Here is a 22116-nt window from a genome sequence, read left to right on the forward strand (position 1 = left end):
GCAAGTGCTCTGCCACGGAACTACACCTCCAGCCCTATCTATCTTTTAAAATCCCCTGGGTATTGCCAAATTCTTCCCATTTGCAACTTTTAAGTGGAACTTTCCACGTTTAAGTGATTCCATGCCTTGCCTGGGAACATATCCACCCTCCACCTTCACAGTGTCAGGTCTTCACTCTCCACTAGAGGGCGCCAACCTGACAAGGCAGGGTCAGCCTAACGGATGTGATCCGCAGGGTGTTTGTTGATCAGAGGCCAATGCTAGAAATTAGGGGTAGAATATTTCAGATTTATTTTTTTAAAAAAAACATAGGTAACGAATCAGAGCTTTGATTAGGAATTATTTGGAAAGAAATCGAAGGCATTATTCCACAAAACATTCACAGTTGTGTGCTAGCCACACGCAGAGCATGGGGTGTCTTAGAAACATTTGCGGTGGACAATGGAGGGTCCAGCCTCATCGTACTCCTGCTTGCTGATCCACATCTGCTGGAAGGTGGACAGAGAGGCCAGGATGGAGCCACCGATCCAGACAGAATATTTGCGCTCTGGAGGGGCGATGATCTGTAAGTCAGGAGGAGAAAGAAAGGGCATTAGTGTCTTTGGGCAGTGCCTGGACGCTTTACCGTGGCCTGTGCTTGGTGGACCTGGCTGTACTTTGAGGACCTTCTTGGCTAACCATGATGTGGGGGAGGGACGAGGCCCTGGGTTCAGAGACTCCTGATGGTCACTTGCTTTTAGGTTTCTTTCATGCAATCTGCTCCACTCCACTCCATCCTTGCCCCCTCTACTCCACCACTGAGTAAAGTGAGCCCCTGGTCCTGTGGTGGCCTCCACACAAGAGCCTTGACAAGTCCTCTGGCTCTGAGTTGTTCCCCAGAGCTTGGCATGACACATGCTTTCTGTACAAACAAGCACCAACATCTTCAAAGATGTTTTAATTGTGCCAGAACTTAGTACAAAGGCATCCTTCTGCCAGGTTAAAGTCAGCAGTCACTCGGAAATTCCACTCAGTCTGCCAATGAGGGACCCTGGGTCCCTGGCTGGGAGGGACATTGCCCTGGGAGGATTTCCCTTTGCCTGGCCTTGCCCTCAGGTGCTAGGGTACCTGCATGTTTCTTAAGTAAGTGACTTGGGCTCAGAGAGCCATGCATCTGGCCAGAAGTCTGATCCATCTGCCAGAGGAAAAAAAAAAAAACAGCTGCAGGGGAGAAATTTCAAGCCTCACTCCAAACTTGGACAGAAATGGACATCTGGCTAATAGAGAAGTTGTTTCTGAAAGTGTTGTTAAAGGGTTAACTTTTTGTTTACTCCCAAGCTCTGGCTGAGTATTTATTTTTAAATACAAGTGGCTGGCATTTGCTGAGCTCTTAACATGTGTCAGGAACTCTGCTAAGAGTTTTGCATGTATTATCTCACTTAATTCTCATAACCACCTTGAAGTGTGAGCAGTAAATTGCTCTCGTATTATAGTGTTACATCTGAGAAAAGCGAAGCCCAGAGAAGTGTAAGTCACTGGTCACAGCTGGTTGTGTTTCAACCCTGGCCTCTCCAAGGTATTTTTGTTTTGTGTTAGAAATAAGCATGTTAGGGGAGGCAGATAATTTTAGATTTCCAGAAAAGTCACACAGATGGTGCAGGGATTTTCCACAGACCTCTCAGTTTCATTTTCCTCATGTGCCATCTTACAGCAACAGGGTTTTAGTGGTTCTCTAATCTCCTTACCATCCTGGGGCCTAAAATTTCACATTCAAGAGGTCAAGTTTCGAGAACTAGCAATTGCCCGCTTTAGCTGCAGTCTCTGTCCCATACCCTCCTCAGTCAGGCTGGCAAGGCACTGGCCCCGACTCTGGCTTTACCCTTCCCTCCAATGTGCAAAGGTATATGAGGGGTTCAGAGAACATCCTGGAGAGCCAAGCCCTTTGGAAAATAAGCTCTCTCCCTTCATCCCAGAGTCTTTGAGGGCAGGAATTTCCAGAGCTGTGGTGGAAAGAGAGACACTACCTCCTGTGACCTGAGCGTTCTTTGCATAAAAGGAAAGGGAGCACAAATAGCAGAGAACTTGTCTGACTGCCTCTCCTCTGTGAACTGCACTAAATTTGCCCTTTCTCTTGCTTCCTGTGACATGGGTCAGAGGATCTCAGGTGGCGTTTGGATTTCAGAAAGTCATAAGGGTCTTTGAGAAGTCACCTGCCTTGGGGATGCTTCTTTTCAAAGGCACAATCTCCATTTATCTGAGTCCCCTTGCTTGGAACTCAGAGTTCACAGGACATAGCCTACCCCAACAGTGACTCCAGCACCGACTGAGCCTGGGCTGTATCAGAGTCATTCTGTGCTTTTACTCACCTGTATTAAAAAGTATGCCAGACAGAGAGATGAAAAAGGAACTCTAATTCCTGGCCCCGAGATATGATCACAATTTAGCAATGAAAGAATTCAAGCTACTAAATCTACAAGGTTGAAACCACTGCAGAAATGTCTGGCTCCCTTGTATTTTTTTTAAAAAATGTTCTGCAGGTGAGATAAGGTATTTTTGTGATAAAGAAAAACAACAAAATGTATATTCTAAAGTCATACGAGTACAAGGTGGGTGGTGTTGGCTTTGAGTGGAGCTGCTGAAAGTAGCTGAGAGGCAAAAGTCATAAGAACAGATCAAACTTTGTATAAAATAATGCAGTTTGTTTTATGAATTGGATTGAGTTATATAGCATAGGAGATGCATACATTTTTTCCACCCTGGCTAGCCTAGGATCCATGAATGCACCTGACCAAGATATGGCCTCAGAAGTATTCCACATCTAATTACAGGGCTGACGCCACTGGCAGTACAGCCGTGGGGTCTGAGCCTGTGCAGTACCTTGATCTTCATGGTGCTGGGCGCAAGGGCCGTGATCTCTTTCTGCATCCGATCGGCAATGCCCGGGTACATGGTCGTGCCCCCTGAGAGGACATTGTTAGCATACAAGTCCTTCCTGATGTCAATGTCGCACTTCATGATGCTGTTGTAGGTGGTCTCATGGATGCCAGCAGATTCCATCCCTGAGGAGGAGAAACAGGGCCATGGTCCTGAGAGGCAGGTTCAACCCAGGATCAACATGGAAGACCAGACAATGGGAGCACTGAGCTACAACATTGCTAGTGCTGCTGCTGTAACAAAATCTACTATGCATGGTCAGAGAGGGGCAAAGCCTTCAGTTCCCTGCAGAACGTCCCACAATGAGCCGATGCCACGGCCATTGCTGAGAACGCTCTTATTTCCCTGTGGCTGCTGCTTTGCCCCCCTTTTAACCTCTGCACTTTCCCTCCCAAAAGCTGGGTGGTGCGGAGTCATCAGAAAGTAAGTTTTATTTTATTTGAACAAAGACTTGTATTTTTTCAATCTTGGTCACTTTTTTTTTTCATCTGAACTTTTTGTTAGTGTCTAATGCGGATCTTTTGGAAAATACCTCTAGATGGCTCTCATCTTTTGCAGTGCTGATTAATTACTAACAATCTCCAATGACCGAATGTTTGTTTTTCCAGGCTGAGAGCTCTACATACAACTCAGGGATCCTCACTACCATCCCCCTAAGCAGGCACTATTACATCCTTCTTTCTACATACTACAGACTGAGACTTCAGGAGATTAAGGGACTAAAGATCATGGAAGACCCATGACATCTCAAATGTAGGCCCACCCAATCCCAAAGTCTGCCTCTGCAAACGACTGTGCCAACCTGTTTCCCAAGTTCCGTGCCCCTGGGGTCAGGCCACACTCAGAGCTCTTCCTTTTTCTATTTCCACAGCAGTCCCAAATCTTGGCACTCAGCACCATCTCAGTGTCTCCAGCGTGTCTTATGCAGATCTTTAATTTTGTCATCACTCAGAATGCTTTTGGTATGACTACAACACAGTGTTTTCCGAGGAAGGAAACTTCTTTCCTGGCCTCTGTAAGTCTCCTCATCTTGAAAATGTAACCTCTTTTCCCTTCTGCTAGTTTAGAAATGTTTTATCTTGGGCCCCTGACGTGTCTCCTCCTACGGATGGGAGGGTAGGGGGACCCCCCCACGCACTTCACAGGAAAGGGGTGCAGCGGCCTACCAATGAAGGAGGGCTGGAAGAGGGTTTCCGGGCAGCGGAAGCGCTCATTCCCAATGGTGATCACTTGCCCATCAGGCAGCTCATAGCTCTTCTCAAGGGAGGAGGAGGATGCAGCAGTGGCCATCTCGTTTTCAAAGTCGAGCGCTACGTAGCACAGCTTCTCCTTGATGTCCCGCACGATCTCACGTTCGGCTGTCAAGCAGACGTAGAAATGGCGGCTCACCTACTACACCGCTGCCCGCCCCCTTAAGTCTTATGCTGAATCATGGGCAGCACAGTTTTCAAAAGCCCCATAGATCCTTGCCACCTGGCCCGGGAAGATCGCACCCCAAACCCCAAACCCTTGGCGTAGTCCTCACTTTCCAGAGAGAGGTAGGCACTGGCTCAGGACCTCCTCACACCCAAGGGCTGCGGAAGAGTACATGGAAGGACATGTGGACGAAATGGGCAGGCAGATGCCCTCTAGACTCCTGAACTCTCAAGTTTCAAGCTATTGGTTACACTTGAGTCCCTTGGAAACTTCCAAAGTCATTTTGGGGGGTGAGGAGCAGGAATGGAATTATTTCCGTTAAGTAATGCAAAAGGAAACTTTAACACTGTCAGTCAGCACACAAACTTGAGGCTTAGAATGTTCCTCCAGAATCCAAGAGCATCGGACAATAACACACTGGATTGTGCAGGTAGCGGGAGATAGGGCACTGAGCATGACCGGATGTTCCTAGCGAAGCTTCATGGTGCCCTCTGGTGGACAGAGAGGGAGTGGCACCAGCTTTGATGAAAGCCTGCCGGCTGGGTCTGTATCAATAGCTAACAAGAATTAAATGTTTAGTCTGTGCTTTATCTTATTTAATTTTCACAGTGATTATGAAAGATGAAATCTATGATTACTCCCATTTTCAGATAAAAAAGTAAGTTAATTTGTCCAATGTCATACAGCTACTCGAAGTTGGAATGCACATCCTAATTTAGATGGCTCCAAAGATTTCCGGTCACCACAACATTCTATCTTCAGTCTCAGCATGCTCTTTTCTATCTGCTAGTGGAGGTGATTAAAAATGCTCAAATAACTTAACCGACTAGTTCACTATATTAAAGGACTGAAACTACCCTCCTCAAATAAACAATATAATCATTTTAACAGTTCTTTTTTATTATTTTTTTGGTATTAGGGATTGCCAGTGTCTTCACATTCATCTACATCCCCTTTTCATGAAACATGGCCTCTCTAGGTCACTAAGCTGTCTAAATTTATCCAGGTTGTACTGGAACTTGTGATTCTCCTGCCTCGGCCTCCCACAATGCTGGGATTACAGGCTTGCACCACCACACCTGACTCCATTTTGCAATTTCACAGATCATGAAAGCCAGTTTTTGCATCATGCATAAAGTCAAGCTTTATGTCTACACCCCATCAGCTTCTTGGTTACCCGGTGGTCTTGTAAGTTAGTGTGGGCTTTGCTTCGTCTCCACAGGCCTCACCAGTGGTCACGAAGGAATAGCCTCGCTCGGTCAGGATCTTCATGAGGTAGTCAGTGAGATCTCGGCCAGCCAGGTCCAGGCGCATGATGGCATGGGGCAGGGCATAGCCCTCATAGATGGGCACATTGTGGGTGACACCATCACCAGAGTCCAGCACGATGCCTGAGGGACAGTTGGGCACAATGAGAGTTAGCACAGCAAGTGGTGGTATGTGGTCATTAGCTAGAGTGGTCGAGGAAAGTCTTGGTGGAAGGAGACTTTCTAAGATGTCTGTTTGAGAGGAAGAAAGAGGGTGTTTGATAGCAGAAGGATGGTAAAAAGGGGATTAGAGAAGATAGAAAAGGAAGAGGAAAGCCATAAGAAAAGTCCTGCTAGCAATATGAGGCCCAAAGCCTGTCTTGAAAAGGTGAGAACATCATTTAGGGCTGTAACCACTCCTCACCACAACCCACACGCTTATAACCATCAAGTCCCTTTATTTGTGACATACCTGCCTGATTGAGGCTCCTCTTCCTCCTAGCCACTTACCAGTTGTGCGTCCAGAGGCATAAAGGGACAGCACCGCCTGAATAGCCACATACATGGCTGGGACATTGAAGGTCTCAAACATAATCTGCAATGCATCCAAAGAGCTAAATCAGTGATGCTGCCTGTCTTATACAGGATCAATGGAGCACACCTCACTGATGATACGGATGGGCCAGCCTGGCTCTGGCCAGAGGAGACCAAGGTAAGGGAGCCCTACTCACTCAAAGAGGAAAAAGAAGGCAGAAGGGAAAACCAACACATTGGTGACCTGAAGGGATGGGGAGAAGAGGAGGCAGTCTATACATAAGGGGAAAAGAGGAGTCTAGCTCTTGCTCTGATCCTGCCCCTGACTTGAAATGAGACCTAGGAGGATTTGTCAAGCTAATATATGATTGATGTGGGCACCATTCCAAGGCTCTTGGCTGTAAACAAAGGAAGGATTTGGATTAGAGGAACTCTCAGGCTTGTCCAGCATAGACAGTCAAAGGCAGAAGAAAAAGAAGACAACATTCAACTTTTGATTTTGCTGCCATAAAGAAAGGGACCCTTTAAGCCTGTTGCATCGATTGGTTGGGATTGGTCCCAGTTTTGTGGTCTGTTCGAGGCTCCATTTAATGTGTTCTACTTTTCTATGTGGTTGTTGGGTCTCCTTTGAGCTGGGCCTGCAGTTGCACCACTCTGGCTGCAGTGGGAAGATTCTGATTCCTGGCAGACAGAAATGGGATTCTGGTAACAGAGGACCACCTACAAATCCCAGCATCTCAGTTCATGTAGTGCAGGGACAGGAGCAGCCCCAGAGCCTCTCCAGGCTCTGCACTGAAAGAAGTCTGCAGACCTTCAGTTCTCTGTCTGTGAAATCCTCCCTGTCTGACATTTGTTAGCCATAATTCTCAATGATTTCTCTGCCTTCACACTGTTCACAGAAGCAATAACTGGTTAGAAATAACACCTCTCGCTGGGTGGCGTGATTCCCAGACCTACCTAGGTTCTCCTACAGGGAGGAGCCCTGTGTGTGACCACCAAGAGTCCTGCCAAGGATGAGTCCCTGAAGAATTTACATAAATGCTTCCCCAGAGCCAAAAGATCATGGGTCAGTTCAGGCTCTGCCACTTTTGGCTGGGTGACCTCAGGAAAAGTCACTTAACAGGTCTAAGACTTTATTTCATTTAAACTATCAGGGTAGTAACATTTCCTGTTTCACATTGTTAGGATTTAAAGAAACAGTGCATGTAAAATAAGCTCAGTGCTGGACCATGACTAGTATGAAATTGATATTAGATGTTAATGATTTAATAACTCATCTATACTAGAAATTTCTGTGGCTGGATGGTTTTCTTCTGTAAGGTCATGAGCTTCATACAGGTAAAAATAATGACAATAAAAATATTATTTGTTGCATATTTATTAACTCAGGAACCATGATATACATTTATCATTTAGCATCATTAGCACTTACCTCATCTTTGAAAAATAACAGTACTATTATTCTCAATTTATAGACAAGAAGACGAAGGCTCTGATAAATCAAGTGGGCTCTTTTAGAAAGCTGGTAAGTGACATGCAGTTTTCAAACCTAGACATGTTACTCTAGAATTAATTTCCCACTGCATTTTAAATGACATCTTAGCAGTTTATAACCTAAATATGCTCTCTTCTCAATTAAATCTTTTAACCTTCCTATAGTTTTTAGAAGCGAAAGTGTCTGCTTCACAGTAGGGAGGTAACGTGAAGATGCCACTGTGTTTTGGAATTCCTGTGCTTTTAGAAATTGGCTAGAATTTGGGTTGACTGGTGGTTGGGGCCTTCTCACTACTCTCCTGCACAGCTCCACTCAAGCCAGACTTTTTCCAAATCCAAGCAAGCTATATGAAAGGTTGAACACTTACTTGGGTCATTTTCTCCCGGTTGGCCTTGGGGTTGAGGGGTGCTTCAGTGAGCAGGGTTGGGTGCTCCTCGGGGGCCACACGGAGCTCATTGTAGAAGGAGTGGTGCCAGATCTAGGGAGCAGTGGAAAGAGAAGAAACAAAACAGTGTGATACTGTGGGCCCTGCAGACCCTGCACAAGGGCCAAAACGAGCTGAATGAAAGCAGGGCCAAATACACTTTCACAAGTCTTTGTTTCACGCCCATTTGTACAGCTGCAGAGACTGAAGCTTGAAGACTGACAGTCTCTCACACAAAGATTCACATCTCAAATGGGACAGAGGGAGAACCCAAGCCCAGACCTGTGACACAGGATGAGAGTGGTCAAGGGCACAGCCTCACTATCACGCTGGGATTCAAACTTCAGCTACTTCCTTGTTATGTGAACTTAGCAGCAGTTTGTAACTCTTTAATCTATCATCATTGGCAATAATGGGGATCAAAACAGTTCGTATGTACTTTTCATGTCTCTGTGAATTAAGTAAGAGTCCTAGAGTTACTGATCAGCCCAGTGCCTGGTCCAAGCAGAAATGTTACTATCATTCAGTTATACCTTCTGATTCTAGGTGAGTTAATAATTCATGGGGAAATCATCGAGTTTGGTCAATAAACAGGCCTATACATATGTACATGAATGAACAAATGAGGACAAGCTGAATACCTAATTGCCACTTTCAGTTCTTCTAGAGAAATTGCCCTTGTGTGATGTGTGTAGAAAAGTCTCCTGTCTCTGACTTCTGTCTATCTGCCTCTCTGCCCTTCAGAGACAGGAGAAGCGCCCTCTGTTGGCAGTCTGGAATTTTCACTTGAGGACAGACATGGCTTCCAAGTGTTTCCAAAAGAATCTCCTGCTGCTTTGTATACAAAGTGTTTGTGTGAATGTACTTTGTATGAAAGTACATTAACTTATGTTGAGAACTGTCTTTAATCCTTGGATGGCAAAAGAGGATCCCATAACATTGTAAAAGGGAGGGGCCGGGGATTTAACTCAGCGGTTCGGTGGCCTGCCTTGCAAGCTCAAGGACCAGAGTTCAGTCACCGGTACCAAAAAAAACATTGTAAAAGGGGCTAAATAAATTAGTCTTTAAAAGAACAAAACCTCACCACGAGCCCCAGGACTATTACATCCATTCAGAATTTAAACAAAGCAACATAAGAACTGCTGGTGAAAGTTCACAGATTAATAACACCGAGACCTAAAGTCTCTGTCTTCTTCCAGTTTCCTTGACTTGAATTTTTGCGTTTCCACAACGAAGACACTGAAGACTCTGCTCCTTGGACAGAGTAGAGTGCAGAAAGGGTTGGACACAACTGTGGTGGTTTGGGAACCGTGAAACCAAGTTCATTATTCCTTGGCACACTCAGGAAGGATGAGTATGCAGCTGCTCCTACACACTTCCTTGTCCCACCAACTAGATGTTCAATTAGACAAACACACTTTAAAAAAATCTAAACTTAGGAAACAGTGCAATGCTCAAGAAACCCAGCCAGTCCTGTTATATACATTGTCACCCTGAAACATCATTTAAGAAACCAACAATTCTTCCTTTCCTTTCTCTTCCCCCGACTATACTCAACCTCCTTCCTTCTCTTTCACTAGAATTACTGTGGATTTTACAAGTTAGTAAGGAGAATTCTTTTCATTTCAATAATATCTCTCTCCGGGAGGATTCATGATGAGATTCTATCTGCTCCACTGAGAAACTCCTAAAGAACATTTCCCTCATGGCTATTATTAATATCTTCTCTTTAGTAAAAATCTCAGTGTCACCAAACCGAGAATCTTGGCCTGACTGCATCTGATGGGCAGTTTTAGTGAAGAAGGAAAGCTCAGTGAATTACTATTGATAAATTCAAGCAACATTTCATGTTTTGTTTTGGGGACGGGGGTCTCCCTTTGTAGTTCAGGCTGGCCTTGAACTCATGATGTAGCCCAGGCTAGCCTTGAACTTGCATCTGTCCTCCTGCCTCAGCCTCTTGAGTGGGGATTACAGGAATGTACCACCATGCCTAGCCATAACGTGTTTTTTTTTTTAAAAAATGATGTGTGTGTGTGTGTGTGCGCGCGTGTGTGTAATGTGTTAATTGATAAAAGGCCAGATACAATTCTAGTGCATTTTGTTGCACTCTGAAATTTTTATGTTGTGCTTTTATCTTTCCTTCAGCTTTTTGTCCAATCACTGGTGTTTCTAAAATGCCTAATAGCAAACACCAAAACCCTAGGATTAAACTCTTCTTTTCCTTCGCTCTTTTGTAAGGGCTTGGGACATAAGGCTTTTACTTAATGCAAAGATAGCTTTGCAAATATTTATTTTAAAACTCTATCAGTCATTACTACGCTTTAATATGTCTAGGGGCACTTGGTAATCTACCAAATCGATGTCATCTTTCCCTTTTCAACAGTAAAAACTGAAAAACTTTTGTTTAAACTCTTTGGAGTACTGTACATGAAAAGTTTTCAAGAGTGAGCTGGCTAAGCCTCTTCACGGTATCTCAACTCCCCTTTAGCCAAACTGCACTGGTGACTCTGCCATGCAGCCCTGATGAGAGGCAATGAAGTCCTTCTCTGAGCAGGTGTGAGGCAGGGCTGTCCAGGGAGTTCATGAGCATCAGACCATTAATTCCTACCACTAGCAAAGGGCTGCTCCTCCAATCTGTAGGTCTGTTCACCTCTAATGGATTTATATACTCTGGAAGGTAAGGGATTTTTTTTAGTTTATTGGTACATTTTAGGTATATAATACATTCCCCAGCCCTCCCTTCACTCCCCCACCTTCCCTGTTTACAAAGATACTGTTTCCATGATTTTCCTTTTCTCATATTTTTTCTTTTGCCTTCTTACCTTTCCCCTAACCCTCCCACTTCCCCTTCTCTTTTAGACCTTTTCTTCTCTTACACAATATCAATTACACATTTTGATCCATATTTACATTTTTAGTTTTTCAAAACAGAGAAACCATTCAGTATTAATTTCACTTATGCATATGGCCTCAACGTGCATCCACTTAGCTATAAATGTCTCTAGTTTCTCATTCTTTATGGCTGAGTATACTCCATTCTATATAAAAACTACATCTTCTTTGTCCAGATTAAAGTGCAATGGGCAGTGTGAGCCAATTTCTTTCCCTGTGAGTCACATGTCATTTGAATCAGGGGCGAGAACCCTTGCATTTCCTGAGAGCCCAGCCTGAGCAAACATCACCGTACCTTTTCCATGTCGTCCCAGTTGGTGATGATGCCGTGTTCTATCGGGTACTTCAAGGTCAGGATCCCCCTTTTGCTCTGTGCCTCATCACCCACGTAGCTGTCTTTTTGTCCCATTCCCACCATCACCCCCTGAAAGATTCAACATACAACAAGTCAGCCTCTTCTAAACTTTGTGAATTGATTGCATTCGAATCATAAAGAGTTAAATCGCAAGAATAAAAACACCCTCTTTTGATACCAACAAAAATAGAAGCGTTATTGTCACTAGAATCTTAAACAGTATCTTCTCAGTTGGTTGGAAACAGACTTGAATCAGCCTCCACCCAATAGAGGGTGCTGTGGAAGAGGCAACTTTATACTGTGGTGCTAGTGTCTTCCTTGTTCTTTGTTAGGGACAAGGTCTTGTCCGTCTCGTTGGCCGCTATAGCAATTGCCTGGCTCACATCTGACAGTCAATATCATTTGTTAATAGAATGTATGAAATGTTAGGTATTAGTTCAATAACATTTTGTTTCTTATAAATTATTTAAACTGTGCTTCTAGGGCTGGGGATTTAGCTCAGTGGTTTGGTGGCCTGCCTTTCAAATGCAGGGACCTGAGTTCAATCCCCAGTACCAAAAAAACCAAACAAACAAACATAAACTGTGCTTCTAAAGATGTCTTCTACCCCCAAATATAAAAATATTGTTTTCTAATCATTATAAACAAATGTATCACATCTATCAATCAATAACCACTTGATATTTGATTCCTAATGGATAAACCCTTACCAATCAACAATTAAGATATTTGCTGCCGGCATGGTGGCACACGGCTGTAATCCCAGCCCTCGGAGGCTGAGGCAGAAGGATCGCTGTGAGTTTGAGACCAGCCTGGGCTACACAGTGAGTTCCAGGGCAGTCTCAACTACATAGTGAGACTCAAAAAACCAAAAAAAAAAAAATTTTTGGTATCAGGGATTGAACTCAGGTCCTTATGCTTGTGAGGCAGGCAGCAGAACCACTGAGCTAAATCCCCAGCAAGTTATCTACATTTTTTAATGTTTAAGGTAGAATTTGAAAAAATTCTTATTACTAGATTTTAACTGGAGAAACTGTTTCAGAATTGTGAAACAGATAAACTATTTTGGATCCATAAATTATTTGACTTGTGCGAAATGTCTCCATTGCACAGAGTTTAACAAAAAAGACAGATTTCATTTATTTATTAAAGACTTCTCTGAATTATTTTTGTGAATATATGCTAAGCTGAAAGCTATAAAGATCAATCAGAGGGGCCCAAGAAAGAGGAAAACATACAATTTTTACTATGTGGTTGCCACTAATATTTTCTTTATACATAATATGTAAAATTATTTGTAGCTGTCCAGATGTATTTTGGTTACTGCTAACATAATATAAAATTACATTCAGTATCAGTGTTGCCTACATCTAACTATGAACTCCATGCTATTGAATAATCTGGATTTTTATTTTAGTTTCTTTCCAAAGAGTAGCAGAGGTATAGTTCAGAATAGTTTAAAAGCATTTCTGGTGGTGCTTATGAGGACAACGACAATATTTAGATTAAAAAGATAAATGAAAAATGGTCAGGCATTATATCTGATAGACAACTACCAAATAATCTGTATATAAAATTGGCATTTATTCCTGGACATAGATCATCACAGAATCTATGACATACATATCTCACATATATAATGTATATTTTTCAGTGCTAGAGACAGGACCTAGAGCTTTGCATGTGCTAGGCAAGCATTCTTTCACTGTATTATACCCCCATCCCTTCAAGGATATATTGTTAACAAACTTACATAACTTTCAGGTAGAGAGCAACCAAAATTCCATGGATGCACATAGACCTGGAGACTCTAGCCCGACCTCCCAGTGTTCTAATCAGAAGTTTTCTCACCTGATGCCTGGGACGTCCCACAATGGATGGGAACACAGCCCTGGGAGCATCGTCCCCAGCAAAGCCGGCCTTACAGAGACCAGAACCATTGTCACACACAAGGGCAGTGCTGTCCTCTTCTTCACACATGGCTGGAGCTGCTTTACAGGGTTCTGCAGAGAACATGGAGGGAGGAAGCCACCCTGCTGTAGTGGATCAGTTGCCAAGCACTTATCTGAGCCCTCCCATCCCCAGACTGGGACTGAAGCCCCCGCTCTGTTCTAGCAGAAGGCTTTCCCCTGATCAGCCTTTATCCTGAAGTATTTTCCTTAGCCAGTAAGCTTTGGATAAGCTGCAATTCTGACTGCCACGTGTGTAAGATTGGAAATCAGCACAATCCCTGCTCATTGCATGTGCTCGCCGATTTTTAAAAATGGGCTGAATGGTGATTGTGTGAACAACAGTGAAAGCCCAGATGGGAATTCCAGACCATCAGACTAGATTGTCACCGAGACAAATTTCTTTTTATAAGTTAAAGAAGAATCTAGAATTTTCTGTCTGTATCAACATAACTTACTTTTTTCTAGCTGTAACTTTAAAAAAATTTTTTTCAGAAAGGTACGTTTTGAGAAATGGGCAGCACATGAAAATTTGGAAACATTAAGATGTTTCCGTATTTAATGCAAGTGTTTAAGAAAGATCTCTTTCAGATGCTGAGAACTTTTACCCTTAGAGAAATATGAAAATAAATAAGAACTTTCTAAGGTGTTTGAAATATTAGAGATAGTGATTATTCCTCATTCATAAAAGTCACTGTTAAACTAAAAAAATCAACAAACAAGGATAAATCTGTTGAACTGTATATCACATTGTAGGATATTTTCTACCTTTAAGAAGGATGAGTAAAAACATAAGCTAACAGCATATTTTAAAGTAAGAATAGTAAATTAGTGACTTTGTATAATCTCATTAAAACATATTTTTATGCCAAAAAATTACTCATATGTACCAGATATTAACTGAGGTTATTTTAAATTAGTGGGTTTGGTAGGTGCTTTTCATTATCTTCCATGAATCCTGTCATATTTTCTAAATTGAGAATGTATTCCATTGGATATAAAATAATATTTTTAAAAACACATTTGTAAGCTTGGATTTTTTTTTTTTTATTTAGTGTTTTTTTTTTTTTTTTTTTTTTTTTTTTTTTTTTTTTTTTTGGTACCGGGGATTGAACTCGGGTCCTTGCGCTTGCAAGACAGGCCACTGAACCGCTGAGCTAAATCCCCGGCCCAACCTTGGATTTTTTAACAAAATTTGAAAGGCTGAAAAGGAATTATCAACTTGCAAATTTGGGAAAGGCCTCCCAGATGGCATTTTTACCCCATCTTGTCATCTTTTTACAAATGAGAAACCCTAGGCCAAATTCAAAGGCACACAGGGTATAGAGGCAGAACTCCAAGCAGAGATTACTCCTTAGCTTCCAACACAGAATTCCCCCCATTTTTCTAAAAAGAATTAAATATATTGTGTAAAGAGAAGAATGCTCAGAATTCTCAGTCTGGCACCGGGGGCACTGAGATCTCAGGATTTCAAAATGAGTGAGATTTATTTATTTATTCATTTCAATTTTTGCAGTGCTGGGATTGAACCCAGGATCTCAGCTGAGCTAGTCAAGTGTTCTACTATTGAGTAATGTCCCCAGATCAAATTCTTCTTTTAAATTGGTGAACTATTTGAATTGTGACCTAGGTATGAGAGGCAATTCTTTAAAGAATTCCGAGAAGTAGAAAAAGAAAATAGCTCTTACAGTTGGAGTTCTGCCATACCATCCCCACAAAATCAAGACTGCTTTATGCCGCATCCCCAGAACTTGCAGAGCACAGCTTTGTGTAGCAGAGCCCTTTGCAGAGAATGCAAATGTCAACTGAGATGACGTGTTCTAAGAGCAGGACAGGTAGTATCATCCCCAGCTGATAAAACAGAAAACTCAGGCTCAGAGGGTGGACGAGCCTCCTCCAGAGGTGCTCAGACTCCTGCATGAAGGACAAGGCGATCGCAGAGCCCAGGGACTCAGTGAGCTGGGATTTTGGGGTCGCTGTGCTGGGATTTGTGTCCAGGCTCTTTGTGGAGTTATTTAACATTTCTAAATCACAGTTTCCTTAACTATGAACCAGAAATAATATCTGTACATACCTCCTAAAGTTCCTATGAAAGACTAGATTTTTAAAAATTAAAATAATTCATAGTGGCATATGCCCTGTAAGTTCTCACTGCATTAGTTTCATTGTCACTATTGATCCCTTTATCTAATTACTATCAGTATCAAGGCATTTTGTTTCTAATCTCAGCATTCCTTCCATATTGCCCCGGGATTAGAGTTACTTGCCAAAGTGGAAAATGGGATTTATCAATGCCTTGCCCATTCCTTTCCCACTCTGTCCTTTCTAGGTAACTAAATTATAGTTGTTCTCCTTCCTAGAAGGTAACATACATTACAAGATAATCAGGTATTTGTTTGTCAGAGGCAGCTGGCACCAAAGGATCAGTAGACAGGTTGTAGATGGGCTAAGCATGCTCTCCAAACAAAAAGAAAGGGCCAAGAGAAAGTGTTGGGAATTAGGGAGCTCTCTGAAACTGTGGAAGAATATCCTGAGGTTTCTCTTTGTGGGACCAGGATGGTTTGGGACAAGTGTTCGAACATATTCAGAAAAAATAGGTGACCCACAGCATGAGCAAGGCAGCAGTTAAAACAAAACAAAACAAAACAAAAAAACCAAAACTTTGAAATGCAGTAAATATATTTATATTTGGCAGAAGAGAGAGATCCAGGAAGAATTTCATTTCTAAAAGGAGCACTGTCCTTAGAGAAGTTCCTGTGTCCCCAGAAAGAGTGCAGGCCCAGTGTGTCAGCCCTTATCTAACCTGAGTGGGCAGCTGGTTTGGAGCAAAGCATTTCCTAATTAGGTAAAACACGCCTGCTCCAAGTGTCTGCTTTTGGAACTGCACTGGGTCAGGGGGTTTGTTCCATCCCAGTAAAATGCATCCGGTGCCAAAAATGAGTAGTTAGTGGGAGGGAAGGGAGTAAGAATGTTGCAGTTCCCAGCTTGTTGGTTTTGAATCGCAAACCATATTTAGTCAGGAATCGCAAAACGGAAGGAAAATCTTAGTGTGAAAACTCCAGTCCTGGCTGAAGTTGCTAAGCTCTGATTTACCGTGAACTTCAGTGTGGGCCGGCAGGGCTAGCTCTATGGTCACATTCACCCCAACAGACTGAGAGGGATTTGAGCCTGAGAGAAATGCAAACCAGACCTCCCCTCTGCTGACACCTGGAGCTTTAGATGCAAGTGCTGCTGCTTGGCTGCCTGCTGTGTTCTGATGCAAATGACAAAACGGAAGGATGCTAGTAAGTAAGCTTGCAGGTATAGAGATTCTCATTTCCAATACAAAACACTATTGATTAGAGCCAGCACAACCCGAAGTAGTATCCAAATCCAGCCAAAAACAAAGACCATTGTATTCCGTTCACTTTTACATTCTAATTGCAATCACATCAGCTGTGCCAAAAGAGAGTCCATTACAAAAAACAAACAAACAAAATTCAACACACTAAATCTGAACTGCAAATAAGTCGGAGTTGCCAGTGCCTAAATATAGATGAATGTATAACTTACTATAAAAAACTAGACTTCAATTCTGTTCTGTGCTGCAAAATCTGAGCTGTTGATTTAGCATAAACAGACTTCTCAGGTCACTTGCTTGAATAAAACCTCATTCCATCTCTTCACCCAGCACCACATCAGACTGCTTATGTGCCTTGTTTTTAATGTTAGCTCTTTAGAGTCAAAAGCTACTATCATTTTAGTAGTATGATCTTCATTCAAAAGTATCAGAGTGCCCAAACTCATCCACATCCATGCAGATGTCGGATTACAGCAGGTAATAAAAGAGCCGGTGGGAGCTCTAAGTTACAACCCCTTGTGGGAACGACTTACCCGGATGATGCTTGGCTGGGCGTCTCCACACTGGCTGAGTGGTGTCAGGGAAGTGGGAATTCGGTAGGGTTATATAGCCCCTTGGCCAGCTCCCCTCCCACTCGCTTCCCAAACAAGGAGCAAAGACAGACTGGAGCCCAGTGTTCATCTAACACAACCATATAGGGACCTCAGCACAAAACTCTAATCTGGGTGGCCGAAGGCCTGGGTCTCATCCACTGCATTCCACTGCTCTGCTCATGAAACCAGAGGCAGCTCAGCTGCTTGTGGGAGATAAACACCCCAAGCCTTCAGAACAACTGCAGAGATGCCAAAGATGCTGGGCTGGTGTGGGGGTGGATGCAGCACGCTGCACATCCTGCACAGGATGTCAACCTGCTGACCAGCTGGCTTTCCAGGCTATTTCCTGAGCGCCTGAGAACAGAAAGGGGGCTGCCTCTGACCTGCAGGGACTCTGACACCCTTTTCTACGAAAGGTGGCTTACAAACAAGAAAAGTGTTACTTTCACTGCCTGCAAATACACAGAGGGATTGATGACTTCATGGTAGTTACACTGAGATTATAAATCAAGTCTAGGGTTAGAGACAAGGCTGACCAGTCCATATTTCATGGAGAGAAACTTGTTAACCAGCATTACTGTGACTGCTTTAACTTGTTGGTACACGGGTTATGTCTATTAATTTATCACTTAGCAATTCAGCAGTATGAGCAGGGTTTCATCAGAACCTTGTCATAGAAATCCTTTGAGAGAAGAGACAGAATGTACAGGAGAAGCTTCCTAGTTCTCCTTTGCCCTCAAATCCTTGGACAGGAGTAGAGATCAAGTGATCTCATCATCTCTCAAAGACATCACTTTCTCGTGTCAGTGGGTAGCTTCTGTGGTTTCGCATTTCTCTAATACCCTCATCTATGCCAAGATTTGAAATCAATTCATAATAAACATAGTTTTGATGGACACTGTGGGTATTTCTGAACTGCTGATGTTAGAAAAAATCCTCAAATGAGTGGCTTTACTTTACAGCTGGGATCAGCTGTTCACTCATGTTGTGATGTCTGATCTGTTTCATTTGTGGCGTATAGTTATATAAGCGCACATTTATCTTTGAGGAGTTGAACTATTAGTCATTAGGAAAGTTGAAGCAGCTTAAACTAACATGACAGAATTTTTCTGTATTGCTCAGGATTTTCTTAACTGTCTAATTTCTGCTTACAGGAAAATCCAACAGTCTGATGTTCAAATGTGAAGACTTCATAGTACAACATAAAGGTGGGTATTTGGGATTAATACAATAGTTTTCTTCACAGAGATCATGTGAAGCACAAAGCCTTTATTTTCTTCGTTGAGTAAAGGAAAGATTCTCTCCAGTTACATCTCAGGCAGTGCCTGTGTAGTCTTCAGTAAGTCAATGAAATGACTGTATTCCTTTTTAAAATACTAAAAGAGAAGAATTTTGATAGCCTAATAACATGTGCATCATTTCTTATTTGATAGTAGTCTATATCCATGTATATAGTAGTCTATATCCATAGCCATGACAATAATCAGACTATGAGGATATAAAGGGAATTCATGGCTTAGTTTTTCTTACGTTTTTTTTTTTAAAATAATCTGTGACACTAGCCAGGGAGGACTTGTAACTGAAAATAAATTTCTGAGCAAGTGATTAATGGTTTCATTGTCTGAGTTAGAGATTTATTCTTGTGTAGCCAATCCAAGTCTCTTCAGTGAGAGAAAACAGGGCTGAATGAATATCTGTGTGTACAAAGAAATCTCCATTCAAGTGGCCAGATATCTCTAGGGGATGACAGCCCAGTATCTGAGGAGTTATGGAGCAATTAGAAAAACAGCAGCGTCTGGTTACTTGGTTGTGATTCAGGAAACTATAAAATAAATTCCAACTGGAAGCACACATTCGAGAGCCATCTCCATAAGTGTTGTTCCACACACTTCATGCACTATCTTGGTGCCATTATGTAGTGATGATTTACTGAAAATCCCTTGTGAACTCAGACAATTTTAGTCTTCTTTGGGGCTCGGTCCAGAGCTAAGTAAATAGGTGGTGCTCGTCTGCAATGATGGAAATGTGCAGTACCAGCACTGTCCAGTGCAGTACCACAAACCACATGTGACCACTGGCCAGTGAAATGGATGTAGGAATTGAATTTCTATTTTATTTAGTCTTCATCAAATTTCAGTTTGAATGGCTATGTATTGGTCATAACTATCACATTAGGGGGCACAAGAATAGCAAGGAAGCTTTAAATGTGGCTGCCACTGAGATCACCAAAAGGGCCGTTAGTCATCCCAGTACCCAGGCTGCACTCCTAGACAGACTAAAACAGTGCAAATGGACTGGGACACATTTCCAATGTGCAGCCAAGGGTGAGAGCCTTCCATTAAGACAGGGATCGGAAAAGCAAGGCCTCTGGTTGTCTGCATCGCAACCAAGTGAAAAGTGTGTTTAATGCTGCACAAAGCTGACCTCCTTGACACATCTCTTAGACCGCATTCCCTCAAGTCACTTTTTAAAAACACATGTTTTACTATAAAATAGATTTTAGTTTAAAGAAACGTTGAGAAGATAGAATGGAATGTTCCTATACACCCTGCCTCCACTTTTCCATATTATTAATGTCTCACATCAGTGCTGTTTGTATGTCACAACTAACGAACTGATATCGACACATAAATATTAACTGACATCCATACTTTATTCAGATTTCATTAGTTCTTACCTGCTGTACATTTTTGTTGTAGGATCCCATTCAGGATGCCACGCTGTACTTCCTCCTGCTTCCTTAGGTTCTTCATGACTGCCAGTTTCTTAGACGTGGCTTATTTTTAATGATCTTGACCATTTTGAGGAATACTGGTCTGGCGTTTTGTAAAATATCCCTCAATTTAGATTTGTCTGACATTTTTCCAATGACTAGAGTGAGGTTGTATTTGGGAGAAAGAGCCCACAGGCAAACAATAACATCCTTCTCATCACTTTGTATCAAAGGTACTGAGTATCATGGCAGCACTCACGATGCTAATCTGACTTGTTGGTTCTTTGTCAGATTTCTCTACTACGAAGTTCCTCCTTCCTCAATCCCTTCCATACTAGGCTCTTTGGAGGGAAGTTATGACACTCAGCCACACTTAAATAATTGGGATTTACACTTTACCTTCTTGAAGGCAGAGTATCTACATAAACTATCTAGAATATCTAGAATAGGGTTTATTTTTAAGAGGACCCTCAGTGATTCTTATTCAAACCAAAATCTAAGCATCATTCACTATATTACTCAGTTTCCTCATTGCTAAGACACAGTACCTGACACCCAGAACTTCAAGGAGGAGAGATTTAATTTGGCTCCTAGTTTTAAGGGACTGGATCCATAGTTGCTTAGCTACAAGGCAGAGATATCATAGTGGAAAGGTGTGGCAGAATTTAGTTCATGATGGCCAGGAAATAGGAGGGGAGCAGTGAAAAGGAGCAAGGGACCATATATTGATCCTACAGCCATGCATCTATGACCTACTTGGATGCACCGGAAGTGTGTTCTGCCAATCTCTTGGGTGAATCCCAAAGCCAATCAAGTTGACCCAGCACCCTAACTGACACATTCAATCAAACAGCTGCAGGAGATGAGACCACATGATGTCCTGGGGATCCTTCCAGCCTGACTCTGATTCTCTGAGTGTGGATGAGACGGAGAATGGATGGGTTTGCTGAACTTCTGTGGAAACTAGCTGAGAGTCAGTTATTTAGTCTAGAGACCAAATCACAGATCCTCTGGACACAAAATAGAGAATAAATATAGAATTGTTGATATTACCATCATGAGTGCTTGGGAGTTGGACCACAGCATAAGGAGGAGAAAAAAGCCATAGCAAGAAGCAGATAGAGAGTAGTTTGAACTAAGTCTCAGACACTGTGGAGGAAAAGCTAAAGAAGAAAAAGCATCAGCTGTATCAGCCTCGGTACATAGGTGTGTTGTGGGGGGAAGAATTCTACAACATATATGGCTGTGTGCAGAGCACCACCAGCATCTGTGAGAAGTACACGGCCCATCAGAGGTACAGTACCTTAATTAAGAACAGTGACAAATATTTACCAAGCACTTAGTATATAGCAAGTACTCATTTAGCATTTTGACATCAACTCTACTATTAATAAAAGATCTATTTTTAATTAGGCAGCTGAGACTGATTGGGTTTAAGTTAACTTACTATCAGATTCATATTCAGTTCTGTGTAACTTTGGAACTGATGTTAAAGCAACGGAGAAAGCCAGAAAAATTCTTTGAGGAACAGGACATTCCCGAAGATATCTGAAAGATGGATAGCTTATAAAATAGGAATGAAACAACTGTGCTTCTGCTTGGAAAGATGGAAAAAACGAACCACTTCTGGTAAAGTCACTAACTTCAGAGAAACATTGATATGAGGCAAGCTGAAGATGAAATCAGCCAGGGCTTTGGAAAATAAACTGCTAAGAGTTTGTGGCATAAAAAGTAACTCAGAAACTCATTTGTCACCATTGATGGTTTTAACTAATAATAAAGCTTTCTTCCCAAGAGGAAAATATTTTATTCTTGCTGCTTGTAAGACACAGAAAATCTGTTCTCTGGATCGCTGCTTGGCCTTGGCAAAGCTGCAGTTGAAGCTATTGGTTTCTCAGGGCATGACCCGTACCGTGTCAAATCTTGATAATCAAAGAAATAGCCAGTGACATGCGGTGGGGATTATGAGAGGCCTAGAAGCCTGGCTACACACAGAAACCCTCTGAATAACTCAGAATGCTTAGTCTGGTGCTCACCTTGGCGGCACACACGCCAAATGCAAACGATGCAGAGAAGACAAGCAAGATCCCCAGCCAATGATGACAAGCAAATTCGGGGAGTGTTTCATATTTTTAAAAAAGTACATAAAAAGGCAGTGAGGGTGGTGAGGCAGCATGAGGCCTACCCTAACGTGCTGTGGTGTGAAGAAGTGCAAGCACCTTTTACATGCCTGGGGAAGGTATAA

At 42.5% G+C, this 22116-nt stretch overlaps 1 protein-coding gene and 1 non-coding gene across 2 annotated transcripts; one reads left to right on the forward strand and one right to left on the reverse strand.

The window, feature by feature from the left end:
* Positions 1-302: 302 nt before the first annotated feature.
* On the reverse strand, positions 303-17187 carry Acta2 (actin alpha 2, smooth muscle). Its single transcript, XM_010605010.1, has 9 exons — positions 17099-17187; positions 13128-13279; positions 11217-11345; positions 7973-8083; positions 6087-6171; positions 5559-5720; positions 4080-4271; positions 2857-3038; positions 303-563 (listed from the first exon to the last, which is right to left on the reverse strand). Exons 2-9 carry the CDS (start codon positions 13254-13256, stop codon positions 420-422), a joined length of 1134 nt encoding a protein of 377 aa, XP_010603312.1. The 5' UTR covers positions 13257-13279; positions 17099-17187; the 3' UTR covers positions 303-419.
* Positions 17188-21899: 4712 nt separating this feature from the next.
* LOC117287109 lies at positions 21900-22005 on the forward strand. The gene has a single exon (XR_004518292.1). It is a non-coding gene; the product is annotated as a U6 spliceosomal RNA (small nuclear RNA).
* Positions 22006-22116: the final 111 nt, after the last annotated feature.

The sequence above is a fragment of the Fukomys damarensis genome, unplaced genomic scaffold (assembly GCF_012274545.1).
Source record: "Fukomys damarensis isolate Sample0158 unplaced genomic scaffold, DMR_v1.0_HiC HiC_scaffold_20, whole genome shotgun sequence".
NCBI lineage: Eukaryota > Metazoa > Chordata > Mammalia > Rodentia > Bathyergidae > Fukomys > Fukomys damarensis.

Bases quoted from the DNA above. Each gene is read 5' to 3' on its own strand.
- Acta2 (XM_010605010.1), bottom strand. From the start codon at position 13,256: ATGTGTGAAGAAGAGGACAGCACTGCCCTTGTGTGTGACAATGGTTCT. The intron at 3,039-4,079 runs GTAGGCCGCTGC...TCTCCTCCTCAG, and splicing joins CTTCCAGCCCTCCTTCATTG to GGATGGAATCTGCTGGCATC. The intron at 564-2,856 runs GTACTGCACAGG...CCTGACTTACAG, and splicing joins CCAGCACCATGAAGATCAAG to ATCATCGCCCCTCCAGAGCG.